The sequence below is a fragment of the Cydia amplana genome, chromosome 4, assembly GCF_948474715.1.
Source record: "Cydia amplana chromosome 4, ilCydAmpl1.1, whole genome shotgun sequence".
NCBI lineage: Eukaryota > Metazoa > Arthropoda > Insecta > Lepidoptera > Tortricidae > Cydia > Cydia amplana.
The window spans coordinates 978,084-1,002,677 of record NC_086072.1 but is presented as its reverse complement, the minus strand read 5'-3'; the positions used below and the strand labels follow the sequence as shown (position 1 = coordinate 1,002,677).

The 24,594-nt window shown below is 35.5% G+C and overlaps 1 protein-coding gene and 1 long non-coding RNA gene across 4 annotated transcripts in view; one reads left to right on the top strand and one right to left on the bottom strand.

Annotated features, from left to right (window-relative positions):
* LOC134663062 (uncharacterized) overlaps positions 1-24,594 on the top strand; it is a 258,300-nt gene that overhangs the window by 148,682 nt on the left and 85,024 nt on the right. For all 3 annotated transcript variants that reach the window (XM_063519369.1, XM_063519368.1, XM_063519370.1), the window contains exon 3: positions 21,020-21,177. In XM_063519369.1, the coding sequence (XP_063375439.1) occupies positions 21,020-21,177 (158 nt within the window). The remainder of the gene's footprint in view (positions 1-21,019; positions 21,178-24,594) is intronic.
* LOC134663122 (uncharacterized) overlaps positions 1-24,594 on the bottom strand; it is a 407,475-nt gene that overhangs the window by 352,191 nt on the left and 30,690 nt on the right. The window lies entirely within an intron of this gene.

Genomic DNA, 24,594 nt, shown 5'->3' with positions numbered 1-24,594 from the left:
TGATTTTGCCACTTCTCAAGAAACGAATCAGTATTTTTCTGTTTGGCCAAGTTCACAACTTAATACTGTCATATGCATTTATTCAACAAGCTCGTTCTTAGTTTAGCAATTCAAACTTTACCTCAATTTTTTTTGACTGTATTTAACAATTGCTGTAAATATTTCAACCATATGTATTATTAAAAACAGAATACAAGACTGACATCTAATGACGACTCCATCTCTGTATGCAACTCAGCATCTGTAATTAAATAAGCTTCTAACAGTACTAAATACGAATTATACAACCGTGTCCCTCGGCGGTCACCGTTCACGCGCCGGGTGTCGCAACGTTACTGACACCGTTGGCCAACTACACCTGTTCGACTTGTTAATTTGTGACAACATCAATGACACTGTTTGTCTTAAGTCTTATATTAGCAAAATTCTTTGGTTTTTGCAACGCTTTATTTACCAAACGTGACATTTGAGAACAAATCGAATTATTTTTTATCAAATATTTTGATTTGTGTTTTTAATTAGTAAAGAAAATGTGATTCCCAGTGACCAAGGCGGATCCGAACCGACGCCTTCAACTAACGCCCTGGGCTATAGCCGCGAAAATCGAAATGCGCAAAATGCGGGCATCTTTCTCTGTCACTCTAATTACGCTTTCATTGGATTAAAGTGAAAGATCCCCGCAAATTGCTAATATCGGTTTTCGCGGTAAACCCAGGGCCTTCTAGGCAACCCCGTCACGGTGGTACCCATCCCAATTTCTCGACGATATGCCATCTTTTGTTTTTAGTATATGATATCAATTTGAAGAATATGCTATTGTACAAATAAAATATCCTGGAAATGTGCTACAAACCTCTTGGAATTGTAATAAATAATTATTTGCCTCATGTAGTGGTATAACTCAAGTCAACCCGTGTCTTACGTTACGTTACGTTAGAAACTAAATAAATACGTACAGGATGTTAGTCCCTATGACTTAAGTTTCGTCATCGTAAACGCTGAATATAATCGTTGTGGATGCCTTAATTGCGGCTAAATCACGACTTTGTACGAGCAATCTCAACACACGACGTGAGATGAAAGTGAAACTTTACGTCATGATTCTGCCTATATTATTTTCAACAATACGTTTTTATTTTTTATCGATAGAGTCATTGGTACATTTAAAACTTGATAAACCCGATTAAACTTTTGTATCGACATTTACATAATACTTTGCAACATGATCTGGTACCAATTAAGTATCGATAACGCTCGGAAACCATATTGCAACCAATCTATCAAATACATCTCTTGCCTGATGGACACTGCTTTTGGCAATCAATTTGAGATAAGCGTGATTTATGATTTTGAAATTCGCAGTCCTTTGCCTCATTATAGTTGGCCACAAATACCACACTCCTAAATTGGGGTCTCAGGCAAGACAGGTGGCCGCATCTTCATGTCATGGGTCAACATTTGACATTTAAATAGTAGGCAAAAGTGATATTGCGTCACTAGGTCGACTAGCCGCTGAGCCTTTCGTAAGATGAATTGTCACTAGTGAATCCACCTGATATATCGTTGCGTGTTAAGTAATTATATGTTCTAAAAGGTCGTTGTGCCTGTAATTGAAGATCGGTGCAACGATGTCTTTAAGAGATAACATTATTGCATTACTGCAATTATTCTAACTGCCACTTTTGTTAGTGGCATTGATATGATACGTGTTTAGATGATGATGCTTAAACGTTTTTAAATTGTTATAAATGCATGCGATAAAAAAGAAAGAAATACAATTAAGTGAATTTAGTTTTAGTGTGAAACGTGCTCCGTTTCTGAACAAAAAACGATCCTTGTGACCTTAAAAATGTGGGAACAGGAGGTAAGCGAAGTGTCCTTGCACGACCAGAACAGACAAGTTAAAAAAGAGCCCTCCACATCCGGCTGTCGGCCGTAATAATTGTATGTTTCGAAATAAAAGCAGAAAAACATTAAGATTCATCAATTTTATTTTGCAAGGACTTCGCAATAAACGCAAATTTACAATGGGCCCTCAGTGCGCTTGAGCAAATATCAACATTTCGATGAATATTGTGATACGTGTGATTGGCCTATCGCTCATCAAAACATTTGCAATGACGTGCATTCTTTCATACATGCCAAATCCTTCGGACATCAATGTCCGTTTAATTTAATTCTCGTTTATTTTTGCGATGATTTCTTTGAAGAGAAATTCGCAACGCGGTCGGGGGGTCTTATCTGATACGTTTGATACACAAACGAGGTCTCAGCTCGTTTTGTTCTTAATCACGCTTTGTGTTGTACAGAAATCGTGCGGTATTTGACAAGATCCATATAAGACGCAGAAGCGTAGAATATGGATTCCGTTGATCCTTAAAGGTATCCTTTCGAATGGTTTACCTTCAATTGACATTTAATTTAACTGTGACCTTAAAAGTTCAGCGTTTAATCGTGCCGCGTATCGACGTATTTTGCTTCTTTTAAATAAATTCCATAAAATATTTCACAGTTAAATCTTAATAGTTAAGAATAGCGAATTCGTGAACGCATTGTTATTGGTGTTTCATCATCGGCCATTGAGTGTTTGTGTGATGTGCAATTTTACCCTTATTTATCGGCCTTGGCTTTCCCTTATTGACCTGACTCGATAACCTTGCAACAAGTGCTACAGATGCTTATTTAACTTTAATCACTAGTTATTGTATTTCAAATATTTCAATTGCCGGTTTAGTTTATCTTACTTAGCTTTTACTTAAGATAACTGTATATTGAACATATCCTTATCTAAAAGAGATTTTATTATCGCATTTATCGCCGCGCGGATTCCAGTTTCACTTTTTAGCGTCTGCCGAGTGAAAGTCGATTTGTGTTCCATACTCTTCCTTTCATCTCGCTTGTGCTGCATAAAATAATCATAAACCAACCTGCTTGGTGACAATAATTCACCGTATCTGTTACAAGCATCTTTATTTTCGTGTCATACTTCCGTTATCTGATTTGGTTTACTTAACTGACTTTGGAATTTGATTTCATTTTGTTTTATTGTTGTTGATCTTTTGTTTTTGTTTTGTTACAGTGGCATATTCAAATGTTTAGAATAAAGTAGTTTTTATATAACGTGTAACATTTATTTATTTCGATACAGTTGCAACGTCCTTGCCACCGTATCAAAGTCTAAGTACCCTGCCATACCAGGGAGTCGAGGCGAGCGAGTGAACAGGAAGAGAACAACTTTCATTTTCACGCACCTGACTCCTGTCTTTTGTAGCCGTACAATAAAGATCCTTGTCTCATTCGTCATTAAGTCCATTTGACTTTGCAACGTGTACCGGTGCGACTTGAATTCTTTTAACTTAAGAACACCGAGGAATATAGTTTCTTTGCTTCGGAGTTTTTGCTTGTGGCTAAGTAGAGTTGAAACTAATCATGTTTTTGTTAGCATTCATTATGTAAGTGAGGTAATCGAACCCAAATAGTAAGCAAATGGGAGACAATGATTCATTATCTATCTGACATTTATAGACGTCTGATTTCGGGAAATTGGAAATAAAGATTGGGTTGAAAGAATTGTTACATCATTTTCTTTTAGTTCACTTTATTGTGGTTAAAAAAAATGATGTTAAGTGGGCGTTACTACATTTTAGACTTGTATTTTTTGGAATTTGGAAAGATGTAATATTTGGCAGTTGAAATTTAATGGCAAAATAATGTATAATTATGCATTAAATAAAAATGTACAGTTCTTTAGGTACGTACTTCAAAAATGTTCAGTTTTTTTTTACCAAATAAAGATACTACTTAATTGAAATTGAGTCTGAGATTTAGTCTTCAAAGATGTGTAATCGAATCAATAATTTTATAGCCTCCTCAGTCCCAGAAGCTTTAGTTTGCTTTTTGAAGTTGGAACAGTATCTTATTTAATGCAGTAAGTTAAATTAAAATTTGCAATAAGAGGTTAAAATTTCCGCTAATAAGGCAAATTATACTCAGTTTCATAATTCCCTGAATTATATGTCTCGTAGGTCCTCAACGTAAATCCCTTTCTTTTCAGCTCACGACGCTGCGTGTGCGGCTACATGCTCACGCGCACTTATTTCACACGACTATCGAGCGAGACATCCTCGTTTCTCTTTATTTATCGTCGGAATATTAGTTCTAAATCTTTGGTTTGCTTTTTGTTGTTGTAGAGATTTGTTTACTTTTTTTGTTCAGACAAGTTGGAACAAGAGAACAAGAAATCCAGTCATATGTCTTTGAAGGTAAGAGATCATGTATCTCTTTTAAATCTTTTGAATAAATTTAAAGCTGTATTTCAAGATTTTTACGCTTCAATGTCGATTAAAAGTACGTTGGTATTCTTTTAATTTCCATTTTGTAAATATTTTTGCAAATGAATGAATGTATGTTGCCAAATTAACATTGCTGCACATTAATTGACGACAATAAAACTTAAATTGCACATAAGCATTTCGAAAATAAACACTCACGCACTTTCAAACTTGCTTTTAAACATTCCTAGTTTTTTTAGGGTTCCGTACCGAAAGGGTAAAAACGGGACCCTATTACTAAGACTCCGCTGTCCGTCCGTCCGTCCGTCCGTCCGTCCGTCTGTCACCAGGCTGTATCTCACAAACCGTGATAGCTAGACAGTTGAAATTTTCACAGATGATGTATTTCTGTTGCCGCTATAACAACAAATACTAAAAACAGAATAAAACAAAGATTTAAGTGGGGCTCCCATACAACAAACGTGATTTTTGACCGAAGTTAAGCAACGTTGGCCGTGGTTTTTTTTACTTTGTAAAATCATATCATTTTATTGGTTTCCGGGTGATTTATTTAATTTGTTAAAGTTTTATTGCACATTGCACACCTCAATTAAAAATATACAGTACGGTTACCATCAGTTTGTCACTGACATAAACGCCGTCGATAACGTAATTTACTTTCTATACATCTCGCTCGCACTCGCATATTAGTGCACACGGGATGTATAGAAAGTAAATTACGTTCTCGACGGCGTTTATGTCAGTGACAAACTGATGGTAACCGTACTGATATCCAGTATTTGAAACTATCGGTTAACAACTAGCGAGTTTTGTAAAACAACATAGTAGTTACTAACGCTTCTGTATTATTTTACTCATATCATCATAGTGTATCCGTATACAAATCTAAATACGAGTATGTTGTACACTTCATTGATATTCATGTTTCTCAAAAGATCATTTATTATCTCTTTTAACGCGAACGTTTCCTGGTATTTGCACAATGAACGTTATTGCATCTCATTTTGTTTTCTAATAACTTCAACTTGATCTTGACTTCTAATTTTTGACCCCATCACTTCCGTCAGTCACTTCACTAACTGCATACCTTAGAACGTTGAACTGTTCTAACTTGTTTAAATGCTTTTTCTTCGCAATCATCAATCAATCTTCTTCATTTGTTGACAACGACACGGGTAACGTCTGAACGATAATTAATCCTCTAATAGACAAAGATTTAAAAGCCAAGATCTTTCCAAGCTTTAAAACAGTATCTATAAATGTATCTAGTAATACTTCCAAGACAAGTTTACTTTTTTGATACATCGATTACTCAACAACCTTGTTTCATTTCTAGTATTCCGATCATTATAGATTCGTCCAATAAAGGCAAAGCTGGTTATAAACTTATTTGCTACTAAACGTTAGAAGTGAACCGGTCTTCATGTGTAATTGAAGTTTTTTTCATATATGTTTCCTCTATATTTGTATACCTAGAGCTGTTTATGTTTATTAACAGTATGATTGGTTTTATTAATAACTTTTCTCTAAATTTTATCACGCTTGGCAGTAAACTTTACTTCATTATCAATATTTAAGTTATTTCATCTATGACCTCATACGCTTAACCGTTACGATATGTCATAATTCCTATCCTATTGATTCACCAAAGAGACATGTCACACTTGTACTATTGAATTGGACACGCGTTAACTTCACGCATTAAAAACCCATTAGTATCCTTTTGTCTTGGTATTAAAGGTAAATTTTCAATGGTCACCTGTCTGTAGACAGATGTCAAGCAACACCTGTTAGTGACATGCGTGGACCGCTTTAAGCTCATTGTTACGATTTGAAAGAGACAGTGTCGCAAGTCGTCCGTAAGTAGTCGTATTGTTTTTGGAGACGTACGTAACTCTTTTTAGGGTTCCGTAGCCAAATGGCAAAAAACGGAACCCTTATAGATTCGTCATGTCTGTCTGTCTGTCTGTCTGTCCGTCTGTCCGCCTGTCCGCCGTATGTCACAGTCACTTTTCTCCGAAACTATAAGAACTATACTGTTGAAACTTGGTAAGTAAATGTATTCTGTGAACCGCATTAAGATTTTCATACAAAAATAAAAAAAAAAACAATAAATTTTTGGGGTTCCCCATACTTAGAACTGAAACTCAAAATTTTTTTTTTCATCAGACCCATACGTGTGGGGTATCTATGGATAGGTCTTTAAAAATGATATTGAGGTTTCTAATATCATTTTTTTCTAAACTGAATAGTTTGCGCGAGAGACACTTCCAAAGTGGTAAAATGTGTGTCCCCCCCCCCCTGTAACTTCTAAAATAACAGAATGATAAAACTAAAAAAAATATATGATGTACATTACCATGTAAACTTCCACCGAAAATTGGTTCGAACGAGATCTAGTAAGTAGTTTTTTTTAATACGTCATAAATCGCCTAAATACGGAACCCTTCATGGGCGAGTCCGACTCGCACTTGGCCGCTTTTTTTGGTATAGGTATTATAGGTTGACGAAAGAAACAGCTTTCCAGCGACAAGCCCACCTGTTGTCTACCCCTGATGTGTTTTCAGTATTTTGTTTTTGTGTCCTGCAATGTATGTAGTATTTTTTTACCAGACTGTTGAAAGAGGGTTACCATAATTTGTTATCTCGTAAATGCCATAAAATCTGTTTTCTGCTCTTAACTTTAAATAAATATGTATTGTGATTATGTACCTACACATATTTCAAACAATCACCAAAAAAATATGAACACGGAAATCCCCTGATACCGTTAAGTTAAATAAATAACAATCAATCTAATTTGCTGAACTGATAAAAGTGTTCTCTGCCAATTATGAAAATAATTTTAGAAGCCTATTAAGGTTAAAGTATGGTCGTGCCTGAAGATTTTGCAAGTGAATTTGTGTAAGTGTTAACGTGTCGACATGTTAAAAGAGACTACTTAGCAAAGTAGCATTGATCTGCAATTACAGTTTCTATTTTAGATTAAGTACTAACATCTTGAGTTTCCAGTTAATTCTCATAATACCGATATTAGCCAATATTTAATAGCAGTCGCAGAAGCCGTCTTAGTATTAGAAGCAGGTATTTGCCTGATTCTAGACTTAAAGGTCAAAGCTTCTTGGAATAGGTTAGATCGTAAAATTTTCGTGGCGCTTGGAATGGATGGTTAAAGGTCGAATTCTAGCTTAATTTGGCTCTGTCAAAACTATAAATTATTCGGTTTCTGGGCGTTTAGAGTATGCGGATCTCTTAATGTTCCATAAAATACTGACACTTTAATTATATACTTTGGTATGGTTTGGAAATGGATGAGATGTTGGTAGCAAAAAATATGTTTTAATGTATTATAAGTATTATAACTTTATCATTGATAATGTTCACTTTACTTTTTGCCACTATGCTTAAAATCGCATAATCGGTTTGACTATTATTAAGTTTCTGTATGTTTTTATTATTTTTTATATCTTTAAAACGAATATATTAATGGTGAGCGATATTAATTTGTTAAACTATGATCTGGTTAATAATGAATATCAATAAATTACACAATGTAAGGTTGATCTACTTCATAAATATATGTATAATCTAAAGGCCATTGAAGGAGGACCAAGGTAGCTCTACTTGTCAGCTATGCAAGTAGAAGTAAAGTTGAACTGGTCATTTGCAAAAACATGTTTTATTCATAGGAATGTTGTTTTCTCTTAATTATGTCGTTCAATGTCAATTTACAACTGCCTGTGATCTACAATGTGTTTTTTCAAACAGGTTGTAATGCAATAGAAAAACAAGTCATAAATTTCATATAATAACTAAGTTAATTTAACGTTACTAAGTCGGGAAATTCTTGCCAGTGTAATACAGGGTGCTTCCTGTAACAGGAGCAATAAATTAAACTAAAGGCTGAACTCCTCAAACTGACCAACATTTGTTCAGCAACTTTAAAAAATTATGACCCCTTTAGACTTCGTCTTTTTCATAGAAAATAAATATTGCCTTCAATGTACGCTGACATCAGTGTGTTTGACGTTGCTTGTCACGCTTCACACATAACAAAATTTGCAATACATTGCGTCTTAGAATAAACTTAAAAGTGTAATAAAAATCAAAACATGAGTTATTTTCAAAAGTTGCTGAACATATGTTGATCAGTTTGAGGAGTACAGCCTACAGTTTAATTTATTGCTCCTGTTACAGGAAGCACGCTGTATAAAACACGAATTAAGATTTAATGTTGCATTTTCACAAGCTAACTAAACATTTTACGTATACTGCTAGATATCATTTGCATGCATAGGCATTTTGCAATGTTTCTGCGACCTGTGGAACTGCATGAAGTCCACTCTCTAATACGCGGCCTAAAAAGCAAACTGAGCTATGGAATAGACGAGCTACCGTCCACCCTTATAAAAACTTGTGCGGACGTATTAGCTCCGCCGCTCACTTTTATCATCAATCAGTCCTTTTCTGATGGTATATTTCCCGATAAATTAAAACAAGCCGTCATAAAACCTATATATAAAAAGAATACGCGAACCGACCCTAATAACTATCGTCCGATTGCACTGTTGCCTGCAATCTCTAAAGTGTTTGAGAAAGCCATGTGCAAACGACTTTACTCCTATTGCGAGAAATACAATATCCTTGACAATGCACAAAATGGTTTTCGGAAAAAGCGGTCAACGACTTTAGCGGCTTACAAATATGTCAACGACATTTTAAACATATTAGACAAAAAAGAATACGCAATAGGTATATTGTTCGATATGACGAAAGCCTACGAAAAAGTAAAATTTAGTATATTACTCGATAAACTGTACGGAATTGGAGTGCGAGGAGTTACTCATAAGTGGTTCAAATCTTATTTAAGCAACCGAAAACAATACGTTGATATCGAACATATAAATAACCATTCGAGAGAAATTAGTACCATCAGGTCGGATGTTCAGCCCGTGTCTGACTCCATTCCGCAGGGAAGCGTGATTGGCTGCCTGTTGTTCATTATTTACATAAACGACCTTCCAAAATCCCTAAATGAACAATGCGTAATGTTTGCGGACGATTTCTCATTATTACTATCATGCACTTGCAATACAAATCTCAATGACAAACTATCGGAAGTTGTAACAAGCATCGTAAACTGGACAAATGACCACAATCTCGAAATTAATTTTTCAAAAACAAAACTTATGCAATTCAGGCCCCACCAAAAGCAAGAGTTAGACATAAATTTTGAATTCCAACAAAACAAAATAGAGTGCGTGCCCTCCTTCCCACTTCTCGGTATAACGATCGACTCTCACTTGAATTGGAAAGACCACATAGAAAAAATTAAAACCAAACTTAGCCAATTTATTTACGCCTTGCGACAATTAAAAATGACCACAGACCTGCAAACAGCCCTGACAGCTTACTATGCTTATGCCCAGGCATGGCTTTGCTATGCCATAATTTTATGGGGAAACAGTACAAACGCAGAAGATTTACTAATCTTACAAAAGAAATGCATTCGTATTTTAGCAAATATTACACTTCCTGATAGTAGTAAGCCACATTATAGAAATCTTGGAATTTTGACGGTACCATGCATATATATTTTCGAATTATGTAAATTTGTAAAAGAACACCCTGATTTCTATTCTAAACTGGGAGATATGCCCCGACGATTCGAATCACGTTTCAAAAACAATTTGATCCAAACCACGTCTAAATTAGTCATTCATAAAAATGGTCCCTACCCAATGTCAATTAGAATTTATAATAAACTACCTGATCACTTAAAAAATGAGCTAAATTATAGTAAATTTCTGAAAAATTTAAAGGCATTTCTCATAGACAAAGCATTCTACTCTGTAAGTGAATATCTAGACTCCTGAAGTAATGTTTAATATTTACCCGTGTCAACCTCTCTGCCGCCCTATCTACGCCCGGCCATTACATGTAAATATGTATATTTAAACAGTGTTATTAGGTTAAGTAGTTGATTAGTTTGTAATTTTATTGCGGTGCCCTTACAGGGTTGTGTTGTAACATAATATAATATTCATAAGACCTTTTTGTACACACAAAGCAATGATTAAATGAATACTGAATACTGAATACTGCACAATACATTCCACATTTATTTATAAAGCTATTATTTTGTATGAACCAGTACAAATTTTTAAATTACCTAAACCATTTTGCTTAAACCAATAACATTCACCGCGGAGTACCGCAAGGTCGTATCTTATGTCCGCACTTGTTTCTACTATTTAAACAATGTGTTTCATCAGCTACTGTTGTAACGTTAGCTATCATTAATAGTCGTATATCATAACAATGCGTAGCTCGGCAGGCCAGGAATGTAGATCGCGGAAACGAATTCAAATGACCCTGCAAGGTTACTGTTACTGGCATTCCCTTATGCTTACAGCTTGCCTTACCATTTAATTATCAACGTCTACTTTGTTGCGTTTATACGCGTTTATTCTGATGTTTTTTCTACGCATTTTTTTAAACATAACGTGCTTTCTGCTTTTTTAGGGTTCCGTACCCAAAGGGTAAAAAACGGGACCCTATTACTAAGACTTCGCTGTCCGACCGTCCGTCCGTCCGTCCGTCTGTCACCAGGCTGTATCTCATGAACCGCGATAGCTAGACAGTTGAAATTTTCACAAATGATGTATCTTTGTTACCGCTATAACAATAAACACTAAAAATAAAATAAAATAAATATTTAAGGGGGGCTCCCATACAACAAACACGATTTTATTGCTCTATTTTTTGTTGATGGCGCGGAACCCTCCGTGCGCGAGTCCGACTCGCACTTGACCGGTTTTTTTAAATACGTTTTTTCGCTATCATTAAATTTTAATTAACCTCTTGCATCCCACAGTCCTAACACTAGTATAAAATACCTCCAATGAAATATAAATCATTATTAAATTGAAGAGGGTTTGTTTTGTTTTGTTTCGTTCGTCTGGCTAAAACGAAACAGAATGAATTATATTATCTAATACCATTGATTCAAATTTGACTGCCAGTCTATTTTAAAATGGTGGGCCACTAAAGGATTAAAGAAAAAGCGGCCAAGTGCGAGTCGGACTCGCCCATGAAGGGTTCCGTAGCAGCAAGTAACATAATAAAATTGCGGTTTACGATTTATGGCGTATTAAAAAAAACTACTTACTAGATCTCGTTCAAACCAATTTTTGGTGGAAGTTTGCATAGTAATGTACATCATATATATTTTTTAGTTTTATTATTCTCTTATTTTAGAAGTTACAGGGGGGGGGGGACACATTTTACCACTTTGGAAGTGTCTCTCGCGCAAACTATTCAGTTTAGAAAAAAAAATATTAGAAACCTCAATATCATTTTTGAAGACCTATCCATAAATACCCAACACGTATGGGTTTGATGAAAAAAAAATTGTTGAGTTTCAGTTCTAAGTATGGGGCACCCCCAAATTTTTTTTCTATTTTTGTGTGAAAATCTTAATGCGGTTCACAGAATACATCTACTTACCAAGTTTCAACAGTATAGTTCTTATAGTTTCGGAAAAAAGTGGCTGTGACATACGGACGGACAGACAGACATGACGAATCCACAAGGGTTCCGTTTTTTGCCATTTGGCTACGGAACCCTAAAAAGCAACACATAGACTGACATTATATTATAATATGCATTAGGTATATTACTTTATTCTTATGATTATAAATCCATATTTCTTGTGGATTTTGTTACGTAGCTGATTAACTTGGTAATCTATTTCGATAGAAACCTTACCTACAAATGTGAAGATGCTAGATTTGGCACGTCTTAATGTTTCGCCCGCAAATTAGAATGGATAGACCTTGCGTAAATGTGCATTAAATTTGCACAATAAAATGAGTGATCACTACAAAACAGTAACTGACGTTATTATTCTCTACTCGTTATGGTTTATCATAGTAACATAAAATGATTTATTGAACTGGAAACTGTCTAAATGTTTTAAGCAATTTTATTTTTTTTCGTTCTTGAAGTCGAACTTGAAAGTGGTAAAAAGTTTACCACTGTTTACACCTTTCCACCTTTACACCTTTGATTCGAACAAACAAATCTTAATCTTTAAGATTCGTTCGTCATCTAAAAGGCCCTATGGAGATGAGAAAACAAATTAGCGTAATGTCCCAGTGCTGGACATTCTCCCAATAGTTACCACCCACAATCTTAATCCCAAGCAATAGAGGTGACGAATAGACTGTCGACTATTGGAATTTGGCCATAAACTCTAACCCCCTCTTAATAAAACTTAGTAACCTCTTCAATTCTATCTCTGTCTATCTGTTAAATTGTATCTCCTTCTAACTAACACAAATAACAAAATGGATGGACAAAAGTTTATCAACGGTTTGTTGGATTTGATAAACGTTTATAAATAACGCCATTTGACGTTTACCTTATCTCTTAATAACGTGCCGAAATTTCCTTAATTTTTTTGACTTATTAAGCATCAACATTTTCATTGAGATTATTACCTAAAGCATTTAAAACCGTTGAAGAGAATTTATTGACAAACACTCCCGCTTAATCAAAGAAAATAAACAACTCTAACAAACCGTGTCTAAACTTGTAGAATTCTAAGTGTTCGATTTTCTTAACCTAACAGCTCTTGAACTCTCCGATATGTTTATCGTGACCGCGGACTTGCATCACGTGGGTACATACACAGCATCAGGATTGCTTGCGCTCACTTCGCTAATGCATTTGACACGATCATGTATTACATGCACTAGGCGATTCGAACTTACAAATTGAATTTATTTTGATCTTATCACATCAAATCGTTAAATATTAGTGTAGTTCACGAATCAATAACAATTTTTTAAGGTTATAATACCTGCAAACTCGATTGAAACAAACATATTATATTTGTTCATATGTATATGAACAAATATCTGATTCAATTATTAACTTGATAATTGGGCAATGGAATTCGAGCGTAGACCACAAATGTTAATTTGTCATTTGAGTCTAGTATGCTTGAGACTCGTTGAATAACGGCTTTTTGTAACAAATAACCGTTATTTATAAATTACTTCAAATTTATATTGAAATATTTATTTATTTTCAACATATTTTAACGAATTACTAAAACCAGTCAAGAACCAATAGAACATCGTCCACTAGATCTGCGCGAAGCGACGATAGGTAAATTAAGTATTCCTGAATATGCTTTTGATCTCGGATTGTTTGAAATGGATGGATATATCAATAATGCCTGCATTATAATCAATATTGAATTTGAACAAAATCCAAATAGAACTATAATCAATGAATACTTCAAACAGTTACTAGGTTTCATTTGCTCCTGTTATTACCAAGTAACTGAGTGGGTTTGCAATCAGAACCACTTTATTTAGCTCGCGCGAAATTCATCGAATAAGGTAATCGAGGTGTGGCTATGTGGCCAGCCTTCGGTTGCGACACGCTTTATGCCTTTGACACTCTAGTGCTAAAATAAATATGAGAAAAGCAAGAGGCGAGAAAAGAACAAATTGTTGTTAACTAGTAAAACCATAGACTAGGATTCCTCTAGACTGAGTTTAGAGCAATTATTTCATGAAACCGATGCTGCCAAAAATACGGGGGTGCGGGGGGACGAGGTGATCGAATCCCGTGCCGTGATTGGTCCGTTCAAAGACACGGACCAATCACGGCACGGGATTGACTCGAAGATGGAGTAAAACTACCGTATAAGTGGCAGAGGGGGTAGCGTTACTATGCTCAGTCTAGAGGATGTCTTGTCTGTGAGTAAAACTATAAGTATTACACAAATCATGCATCAGCTGGCATACTAGCAGGCATATATGTCATGGATACCTATAGATAAAATATTCGCTGCCCTCCTACTTATTTTTGAATCTTTATATAATTAATATAAAAAATTATATAAACGATAAACAATAAAAATTCCACCAACATATAACATTAACTTATAGAAAATCTAAAAGTTGCCTATCATTTGGTATGTATAATAATTCATAACCTAATAGTATCGCTGAGTTTATTTTTATTCAAATTTTATTTTTAATAACCTAATTCGACTACGTAAATGTGAATTTTTAATACAACAATAAGGACATTTGTGACAATCAATCAACACAACGTAATAAAAATAAAAGAAAGTAAAAAAGAACTTTCTAACAAACTGGCATAAACACGACAGAACGCCTCTAAACGGCCACAATATACTGCTTTGGAGACCATAAATCAGTCCTGTGATCAAGCATGACTGACCATAGAGCATATTACAACTCCTCATATTCAACCTCTTAAACTCCCTCTACTTCTCATTCTAATTTCAACTCTATATTGTACTTGATAAGGTTGATGTTACGACTAGTAAATGTAAACAGATGAGAGTTATGAAAAGTAATCGTTTTGCGAATAAATACGGTGCTGCCACACTAACGAACCTATTCAACAATAACATCGACAATATAAAGCTAGATTACATGAGCCTATGAATTGGATATTAGCGCATCTAATGTTTCCAGGACTATGATGGACTTGCAAATTGATGCATGCATAGAATGACTTGCATTAGAAATGCATTGAGAGAAATGATTAATTGACATGGTTTGTTAGACGGTTTTGTCGTGTAATAATAGTGTCAAAACAGTGACAAAACAGATTATATTTCATTGCATTATCAATAACTTACATCGTCGCATAGGTAATGTATTAGTTTTACTTAGATTGCCTATGCGAGGTTGTCCCATTTCTCAAATAAAACATGGTCTACATTTATTTAATTATTTTGTTCTAACTATACAAATGAAATTAATAGTATAACTATATAACAATTTAGTTACTTCTCCCTATTTATCCTAATATTATTATTTACGTATCTATTATTAGTATTATCCTAATATAAAAACAAAAGACAAATAATAATTAATTCTTTTGAAGTATGTCCCTGTTAAAATCTTGAACCAAGTATTTAATACTGTTTTATAGTTAAATTGTCAAAGTATATATTTATGAGGTAACACTCAAGCAAAGCATTAATATGCAATAAAGTATCAAGTTAACTTAAGCAATAATTCACAAAAATCCAAAACTTTACAAGTTCTGACACCCATTACAGTATTTCAAGTAATACTATTACTTAACCAAGTAAATCAGTTTCCTTTTTCATTTAAACGTGTCCCCGACTTTCACTCTTTACTTAATTACGTAAAATGGTCCATTTTTAACGCGACGTCTTAACCCGGACGAAACTTCATAAAAGTTGAATGAAATTGAAAGTTAAATTCACTATCAATGGCGGAGAGGCGGAAAGCAAAACGATTGCCATAACTGTGAAGAGTAGGGTTGCCACGGTAAAAAACTACGTATTGTAGTTGAGCTATGTCATTACACGGTTGAACTAATATTATCTTAACAAGCATAATACGTTGGCACTTTGTGGTAAAAACTTACTCAAGTGACTTAAGTAACTCAAAATAAAACGGATAATATTAAAGTATTCATGATTAAGGAAATCTTTCATAAAATTTTTGTCTTAACCTTTTTTTGTTGTACCTGAATATAAAAATATAGGAATTCAATTACTTAATTATTTAAGCGTAAAAATGCGAAACATTAGCTATCATTCAGTTTTACATCTTTGATGACAGTGACTTCGTCACATAATAGTTATTTACGATACAAGTGCGAAAAATAAGAAATTCGCAACGAGTGGCAATTCGCACATGTATCGTACAAAGTTTTACAGTATATAATGGCACTTTAAATTTTGACGTCGTTAGGTAATGTGCTTATGAAATTAATGAAATGAAATGAAATATTTTTATTTTATAGCTTATTATAGCACCGGTGTCGTTATGTAGCACCACTAGCACCAGATATTGTACTCTAAATTTTTTAATTGATCAACCGTGACGCCCGTGACATGAACTTTGAGAAAATATTTTAAGGATTTAAATCAGCTTTTTAATCTTTTTTTTTACCATGGTATACGAGTATAGTAACCCTAACACCACGTGCTCCAGAACATTACAAAACTGTTTGCCCCAAAGTAACGGTCTGCTGAAAACCAGCTTTTTAGTAGCGCTACTTATTGTTACACACATGCAAAAACGTTTACACAGGCCAGTACCCCGTCAAATTAGTTGTAACTTGGGAAACTTCCAAATAAACCCAATGTCTTAGCTGCTAAAGTCGTAATTCTTTTGCAGTGAAGACGTTGCATATACATACTACGTGTGGTTTTTTTTGGTGCGTAATTGTACCACTTTCGAATAATTTCGCATGGTTTTTGCAGCCTTGGCTACAACTTTATTGGTGGAATTGTTAGGCCAAATGTTATACAACTATGATTATTGCAGATTTAATAATAGCGGGCCTATTGTGGTTCCTTTATTGCTCTTATCGCGTGATAAACGCGGCGGTAGATTGTCTAACGATTAGAATTTACTATGGGTGTTTTGAAATAAATAAAAAGTATTTTGAGTAGAATTTGAACCTACAACCGCCGTTTGCACTTAGATAGGTCAATCCGCTTACTGAGCCAGTGCAACCTTTCAAATGATTGTCTTAGAAGTAAAATAGCCTAAAAAGCCTTTTAACTAAGATTTGTGGATCCGGCGAAAAAGGTAAGACTGACGCAATAGGACTTTTTTGTCTGTGATGTCATAGATTCAATGAACCGATTTGTGTAGTTTTCCGTTAAAGCTGGTTTATTAGGCATTTAGGCATCTTGAATCGTTTTTATTAGTCTTTGTACCAAAAAAGAAGCCAAACTTTTGAGCAGCCCGTAGTTAATTATAATACTTCTACGTAGGTACCTACTTACCTATGTAGCTTTTTACGCGTATGCTAAGTAGTAAGTATCCCTTATTCAATAGTCATAAACCTTACTATTTTATAAAGACTTACAGCAAAGTTTAGCAAACTACACCTAACTCTTCTTAAGAAATCTAATCAAGACCAAACAAACACACACGCAAGCGTATTACTAGAGCGGAACATACGCTTGCGCGAGCCGCGATGTCATCTCATTACGACACTGCTATTATAACCATAATGCCTTAACTACTAACGACTTTATTCGACTTAAGTCGTTCTTGTATAAAAACTTGGTAGCTTTACTTATTAGAGTGCACATGCGGTTTTATTGAACGTAATACTGATTTTATTCGACTTAGGTCGTTCTTGTCTAAAAACGTGGTAGCTTTATTTATTATAAAAAGGTCGCAAGTACACATGCGACCTTATAGCGGTTAATACTTTTTTGCGATTAGTTGCTTGGATTAATATCTTAAACTGTAACACCTTGCAAGGTCGGCTAAAAATTTTTGCGGGAATGTTGCTATTACTTTTTCTTCAAGGTTGAGGCTTTTTGCTGATTCGGTTTGTTTAATAATAGATTGCGGAATGGACTTCGAACCGTTATCACTGTCAATTTCTAATCGGCTGTTTTGATTTCGCCAGCGGTAGATTCGCAAGAATTTATAGATACAGTTTTCAGATATAATATTGTGTTATAAGGCAACTCTTAACGGAAATGAACTTTTCGGCTTAGGCTGATAGAGTCACAAAAAGCGGCCAAGTGCGAGTCGGACTCGCCCATGAAGGGTTCCGTATTTAGGCGATTTATGACGTATAAAAAAAACTACTTACTAGATCTCGTTCAAACCAATTTTCGGTGGAAGTTTACATGGTAATGTACATCATATATTTTTTTTAGTTTTATCATTCTCTTATTTTAGAAGTTACAGGGGGGGACACACACATTTTACCACTTTGGAAGCGTCTCTCGCGCAAACTATTCAGTTTAGAAAAAAATGATATTAGAAACCTCAATATCATTTTTGAAGACCTATCCATAGATACCCCACACGTATGGGTTTGATGAAAAAAAAAATTGAGTTTCAGTTCGAAGTATGGGGAACCCCAAAAATTTATTGTTTTTTTTTTTCTATTTTTGTGTGAAAATCTTAATGCGGTTCACAGAATACATCTACTTACCAAGTTTCAACAGTATAGTTCTTATAGTTTCGGAGAAAAGTGGCTGTGACATACGGACGGACAGACAGACGGACAGACGGACAGACGGACAGACGGACAGACGGACAGACGGACAGACGGACAGACAGACAGACAGACATGACGACTCTATAAGGGTTCCGTTTTTTGCCATTTGGCTACGGAACCCTAAAAACACCTGATATTAAGCTCGACATTAAGTAAGTGAATTGGTAAAGCGGGTTGTAGCTCCGCTAAGGCTGCTTTTCCACTCAGGTGGAGATGATAGGATACTTGTGGAAATCAACCAATAGGATTGGTTGTAATTCACACTCTTCTCCGCTCCGCTTGGTTAGGTACAGTCACGGTTCCCGGTATTTGATTCCCGCACATCTCCTCTCATCTCAGCCCAGTGGAAAAGCAGCCTTATGGTAACATTCCATTTCTGACCGCAACTGCACTACTGGTACTGAACGCGTCGCTGTTGCTGTCAATTTCCATAGTAAAATAGTAGTAGTGCAGCTGCGGTTGGAAATGGACTGTCACCTTTAGGCATAGCGATGCAGGGTTCAAGTCCTCATCGAGTCTAATACTTTTTTTGTTTTCAATGTACTTATGTCTAATTGACACTGACTTAATATAAAAGAAATAGACACACAAAGCAGAACAAAAACGTCAACAAATGTGGATCCCAATGACATTTCGCACCATTTGCATTGATTATAAAAACGCTTACGTAAATTTTGAGTCAAGATAAATGTTTCGTACATAAAAGAGCTTAATGTCGTAAGCATTAAGTGTCAAATTTGCAAACAGAGGTACCAACACTGTTAAAAAATTTAGTCCGATGGCACTAAACGTAACGTATTTACGTCAAACAACGTCAAACGAGAATAATGAACGAATGGAGTCACTTTGGTACACTTTATTAGGTATAGTCTGTACACAAAAACCAATTGAAGTAATAAATAAAACAAATTTAATTTAATCGGGAGCTCAAATAAAATTAAATCGTGGTCCAAATTCAAACAAATTTAATTTTTAATAAGTAAGTATACGTCTTTAACCTTTTAACCGCCAGCAATTTTTGATCGAGCGTGCTCGTGTCGCCACCGACAGTAATTGTACCACGCAGAGTAAGGGTGGCATAGTTCCGGGAGTTATAAATGTGCTGTAAAAACCTAATCAGATAACTTATTAAATATAAAAACAACTTATTAAATAAAATAACTGTGTATTTTAGATCTACATTTACTCATCGCACGGGTGCACGGGGACATTTATTGGTACTGATTGGATTTTTGAGAGGTGGGTAATTTTTGAAGTGAAAACTTCTTTAGCGGTGCTGGGCACTTTTTGAGGTGGGGAAAAAATGATAAACTCGAGACAGCGTAAGGCGACCACATGACCGTAAGGGGCGTAAGGCGATCACGTGACCGTAAGCCCCGTAAGGTGGCCACTCATAATTTAGATGGTATTTAAATCAATAAAGAAAAACTTAATGTTATTTGACATTTATGTTGCGGACTCCTTTCAAGACTTTACCTATGTTCAAATATTTTGATGTTGTCATGGCAGTATGTAAATAAACATGTCAATAAAAAAGTGTGATCTTATTTGAGAATGATAATAATATATAATAAATAAATATAATACATACATACATACATCACTGGCTCAGAGACCCAAAGAGGATCTTGGCCTCTGACACAAGAGAGCGCCACTCTACCCTATTCTGTGCCACTTCGCGCCAGTTGGGTATTCCAAGGGCGGACAGGTCTTTTTGGGTTTCGTCACTCCAGCGGTATCTGGGACGTCCAGACGGACGTTTTCCGCCCGGGCGCCCCACATACGCTCTTCTTACAGCACGATCCTCCCCCATCCTCTCCAGGTGACCAAGCCAGCGGAGTCGTGTGGCTTTGATCTCGCCAATTATATTAAATAAATATAATACCTCCGCTAAACGTATGTATCGTGTTACCGGGCGTCGGTAACAGAGTGAGGTGAGTTTTCACTTCTATCGGCACTCCTGGAGTGCAACCGTTGTTGCTTGATTTTATAAAGTCCATACTTTATTATAAAAATCCTGTGGTTGTCACTGTGTTCAGACAGGTTTAGCATTTACAGTTAGTCGATATAAGCCCTTATTGGTGGTATATATGTAGGAAACAGGGAAATGGGCCGAACACACAAGTGCCGTTTTGCCTTGTTTAAAACTGCATCACCCCTATCTCTTGCTATAATTATTTATTAAATAGCAGTCCACTTTGCACGTGTCATAGGTTTTCTTGGAAATCTTGAATTTGAACATAATGTTATTCGTTACGAATGCCATATAAAAATATAAAAAAATATTGACCTCACATCGACTCATTAGATTTTTGTTCCTTGACATACCTTCTTTGGTACTAACAAATTAATTTATTCAAAACCATAAAATTACCACCAGATTACATAAATTATGTAATGCTATCCCAAGAACTAACCGAAAGAAATACATTCCATCCTTTTTCCTTGTTTTATCATTGTTATTTTTACATATTTCGACGGCACATTTCGTAATTGTTGACAACTTCACATTTGAGCGTTTCAAACAAGACTAAACGAAAAAGTAATGCGTGATCTGTTTTAACATCACTTTTGTGGGGCCATTTTTTGCGGCTGATTGGGTATCCAGTTCTTTATTCTATATCAATGCTAATTGATTTTTTTTTCTTTGTCCCCAGGAACACATACAGGAAGTGCTAGACAAATGGACCCAGATCGACGACGAGATTTGGGCGAAGGTGATAGTGTTCGAGCGCAACCGGCGCGTGGCTAAGGCATATGCGCGTGCGCCGGTGTTGACCATCAACGGGTCGGACGACGGCTTTGATGGGATGAGGTCAGTACTCTTTCATAACACACAACACAAGGTCTGAATGATACGTTTAGATCTGCAAATGCACTGAGAGTGCGGTGGCAGGTGTCGACGCACCTTAAGGTCAGTTGGATAGTTGGGAATTCGTTCCCTTAGGTTATACATACATAACAATAAAATACTAAACCTTTTTGTTGCATAAACTACAGTCAAAATGCATTGTATCAGAGATAGAAAACGTATTTTGTGGTTACTGCGTTTTGGTACTTCTGACTTTACTGTTTTGCTGTTGTGATTGTATTGTGCCATTATTAGTCGAGCAGAGAAAAAAACCCATTTTTCTTCAACTAGATTTCACTATTATGATGATGCATAGGTATATTCATCGGCGGTAATTTAACTTTTAATTCTTTTAAGTCCATAATGACCGTCTTTGTATTCTAGCTAAAGCTATTTCTGTCGCCAAATTCTAATTAGCCATAGACACAACACCTATTGACATGATGAATACCATTATTACCAAAGAAGGCTAGGACCCTGGGCTAAACAAAGGAGATTTCTCCAAAACTGTAACAAATCATTAGGTAAGGTATTACGAAACGCCCCAGGCTAGCATTAGTGCTGATACAGTTTAAAACGACTTAGTATTGAATTGCAAAATGAACTATATACGGTGTATATTACTCTAGTTATTCATTAAGGGCGTATTTGTCAATGCAACCTTAACACTTGCGACTTTATTCCACTAAAAGTAGAAGAACTTAATAGGCTAATCTGGCACGTGGCTTTAGTTGCCCTACTTTTCTTATCTCATTGTGTCTTTAGTTAATTTATAACGGGTTAACAGCTGGTTATTAATTGCCGTTCAAATCGCTGCGTTTATTGCAAGTTCAATTGTTTTGTAATTAATTTTTCGCTACGGTTCATTTGTTCATTGTCGCCGTGGGTAAATTTGGAACATTGTAGGTTGCTAAATTGATTTACTTTCATTTGTTATTTTGGTAAGTTATTTCTAGGCGGTGACTATTTGTTTATAATTACACTAGCGACCCGCCCCGGCTTCGCACGGGTTAACAAATTATTACCTTCCTCTTGAATCACTCTATCTATAAAAAATATAACCGCATCAAAATCCGTTGCGTAGTTTTAAAGATCTAAGCATACGGACAGACAGCGGGAAGCGACTTTGTTTTATACTATGTAGTGATTTCAACACCCCTTGATATAACTAAACAAAATTCTTCTCTTTGATAATAATTTATTGTCCACAACACAAGCCTTATTGATCTTACTCTGGGGCTTAGTCAAGTTAAGTAAGGATGTCGTATAATCATATTTTTCTTCTATAAATATACTTCATCTTAGTATCTGCTAGGTATGCTAAATCATCTCCTTTACCAATAAATTCATATTTCGATTCGTTTTCTCTTTAGCAGCACTCCCAAATATACTTTGCTACTAGTAAATAACCGCATTTTTGCCCTGATATTTTAGGCTTGTTACGTCAAATAATTATAGCTACACATAATTTATGAATAATGGGACGAGGTTCCAAAATCAAAAACAAAATAATTCAATTGTTTCTGGAACTCGGGAGCAATCAAACCATTGGGTTAGTATTGTACACCAGTCCGTTGATCGGTCCAGCAGGCGTATTATGGATGGCTTTATCCAAGTGATAAAATAACTGTCACTTCTTAACACCGTGGGATAGAAAGTGACGGATACGCGTTTTATCACGCTGTCACGTAGACTAGAACGACCATCATATCCGTGCAGAAGGTTCGAAACTTACCTTAAATGTAATCCATAACCACATGCTCTTCAAAATCCCACCGCTCTATTTAATTATTTCGCAACGATTCTAATTGTCATTGTGCAACTCACGAACCATTTGCCCGCATTGCCTGCCTTAGTCGTACCTAGTCACGTTGTCGTGATTTGATAAAGTTATCGGCTATCATATTATTGGTTGATTTGGTTCGACTACAAATGGCATTCGTGAGGATGATCTCCGTGTTTAAGTTTGCAGCTGTCATCGTTAATTTATAACTTACTTATTCGTTTTATGAGCATCTAACGAGTAAATCAAGTAATTTGGGTCGATAATTTTCAAAGTGCACCTAATTGCGTCGACACAATTGTTCGTCAAGTTATTGAAAAATCTTTGGTTGTTTTGTTTTAATTCACTATAACATCTTCCTATTCCTTGTTTATAACAGTAAGCGTAACATATTCACAGATATCGGGTCGTAGTGGCATTATACAATGTTGTAGGTTCTGTTCTGTATCTTTTATATTGTTTTTTTTTTTACTTTACTTTTATAGCATTTTCTTTATTTTCTTCATACTCTTTCTATTTTCTCATTTCTTCTATATTCTTCTTTATCCCGAGCTCAGATCTTGATGAATTTCTCAACGTACATATATTATTTATAATATGAACATTTTGTTTTTGCCCTAATTTAATGATACTTTTTTCTTCAATGTGTCTTCACTTTACTTTGATCACGTTGTTTCAAAGATGTCTTCCTTACTGTGTCTTTCTATATCTCCTTATTTTTCCTTTTAAGTACTTGTCTTTGTTGTCTTCAAATCTTAAGGCTCTTGACTAATTGCTCAAGGAATACATATCAACATTTTCAATGCTAGTGTTGGAGTGAATTGTGCGACTCGGGCGCAGCCAGGCGTGCGACTCGCAAGGTCGCCCCTCAGTTTCACCTGTTCATAAAATTAAGAGAGAGCTCGTAAATAGACTAGGTTAGATTACTGATGTGTTACGCAGTTTTTGTAGGTCTAGATGACAAGGGGTATAAAAAATACGAGAAAATACGTTTATAATTTATGGTGCACCAGCAATTTCTAAAAGACAGCTCGTCTGCTTGCAATTAGTTTGATACGAGTATTAAGATGAACAAAGCGGATGAGACGGATGATAATTGAGGAAAGAGGACTGTTCCTAGCAGTAGGACAAAATCTGATATTTTCGAAACTATTTTCCTTATACTACTAGTACTAAGTGTCTATACGTTTATCGCTCAATTTTTACTCGCTATTATGAGCAGGGATCGGATACCGGTATTTTTTGTATGGGAACGAAAACGGTATTTTTTCGTTCTTTGCTAATTATTTCATTTCTAATTGGACAATCGGATAGTACGAAGTCGTTACCTAAAAACACAACTGAGTCCTACATTTCGAGTGTAAAATAATTAGAAAATATGGTTATTTCGAAGTTTTTGGTTTCGGTCCCTGATTATGAGGCATCCTCAATTTGTGGGTACAAATTCAAATATACAAGCGGCTATATAGTGAGTACACAGCTTACGCGCCAGAGCCCAGCATCGAGACTCACGCTTTTGCTCCTTTACTTCACACGGTCTTCAGCAACCTCTTTTATCTACACGACTCTTTTACTCTCTATTTGAGACATCCATTAGA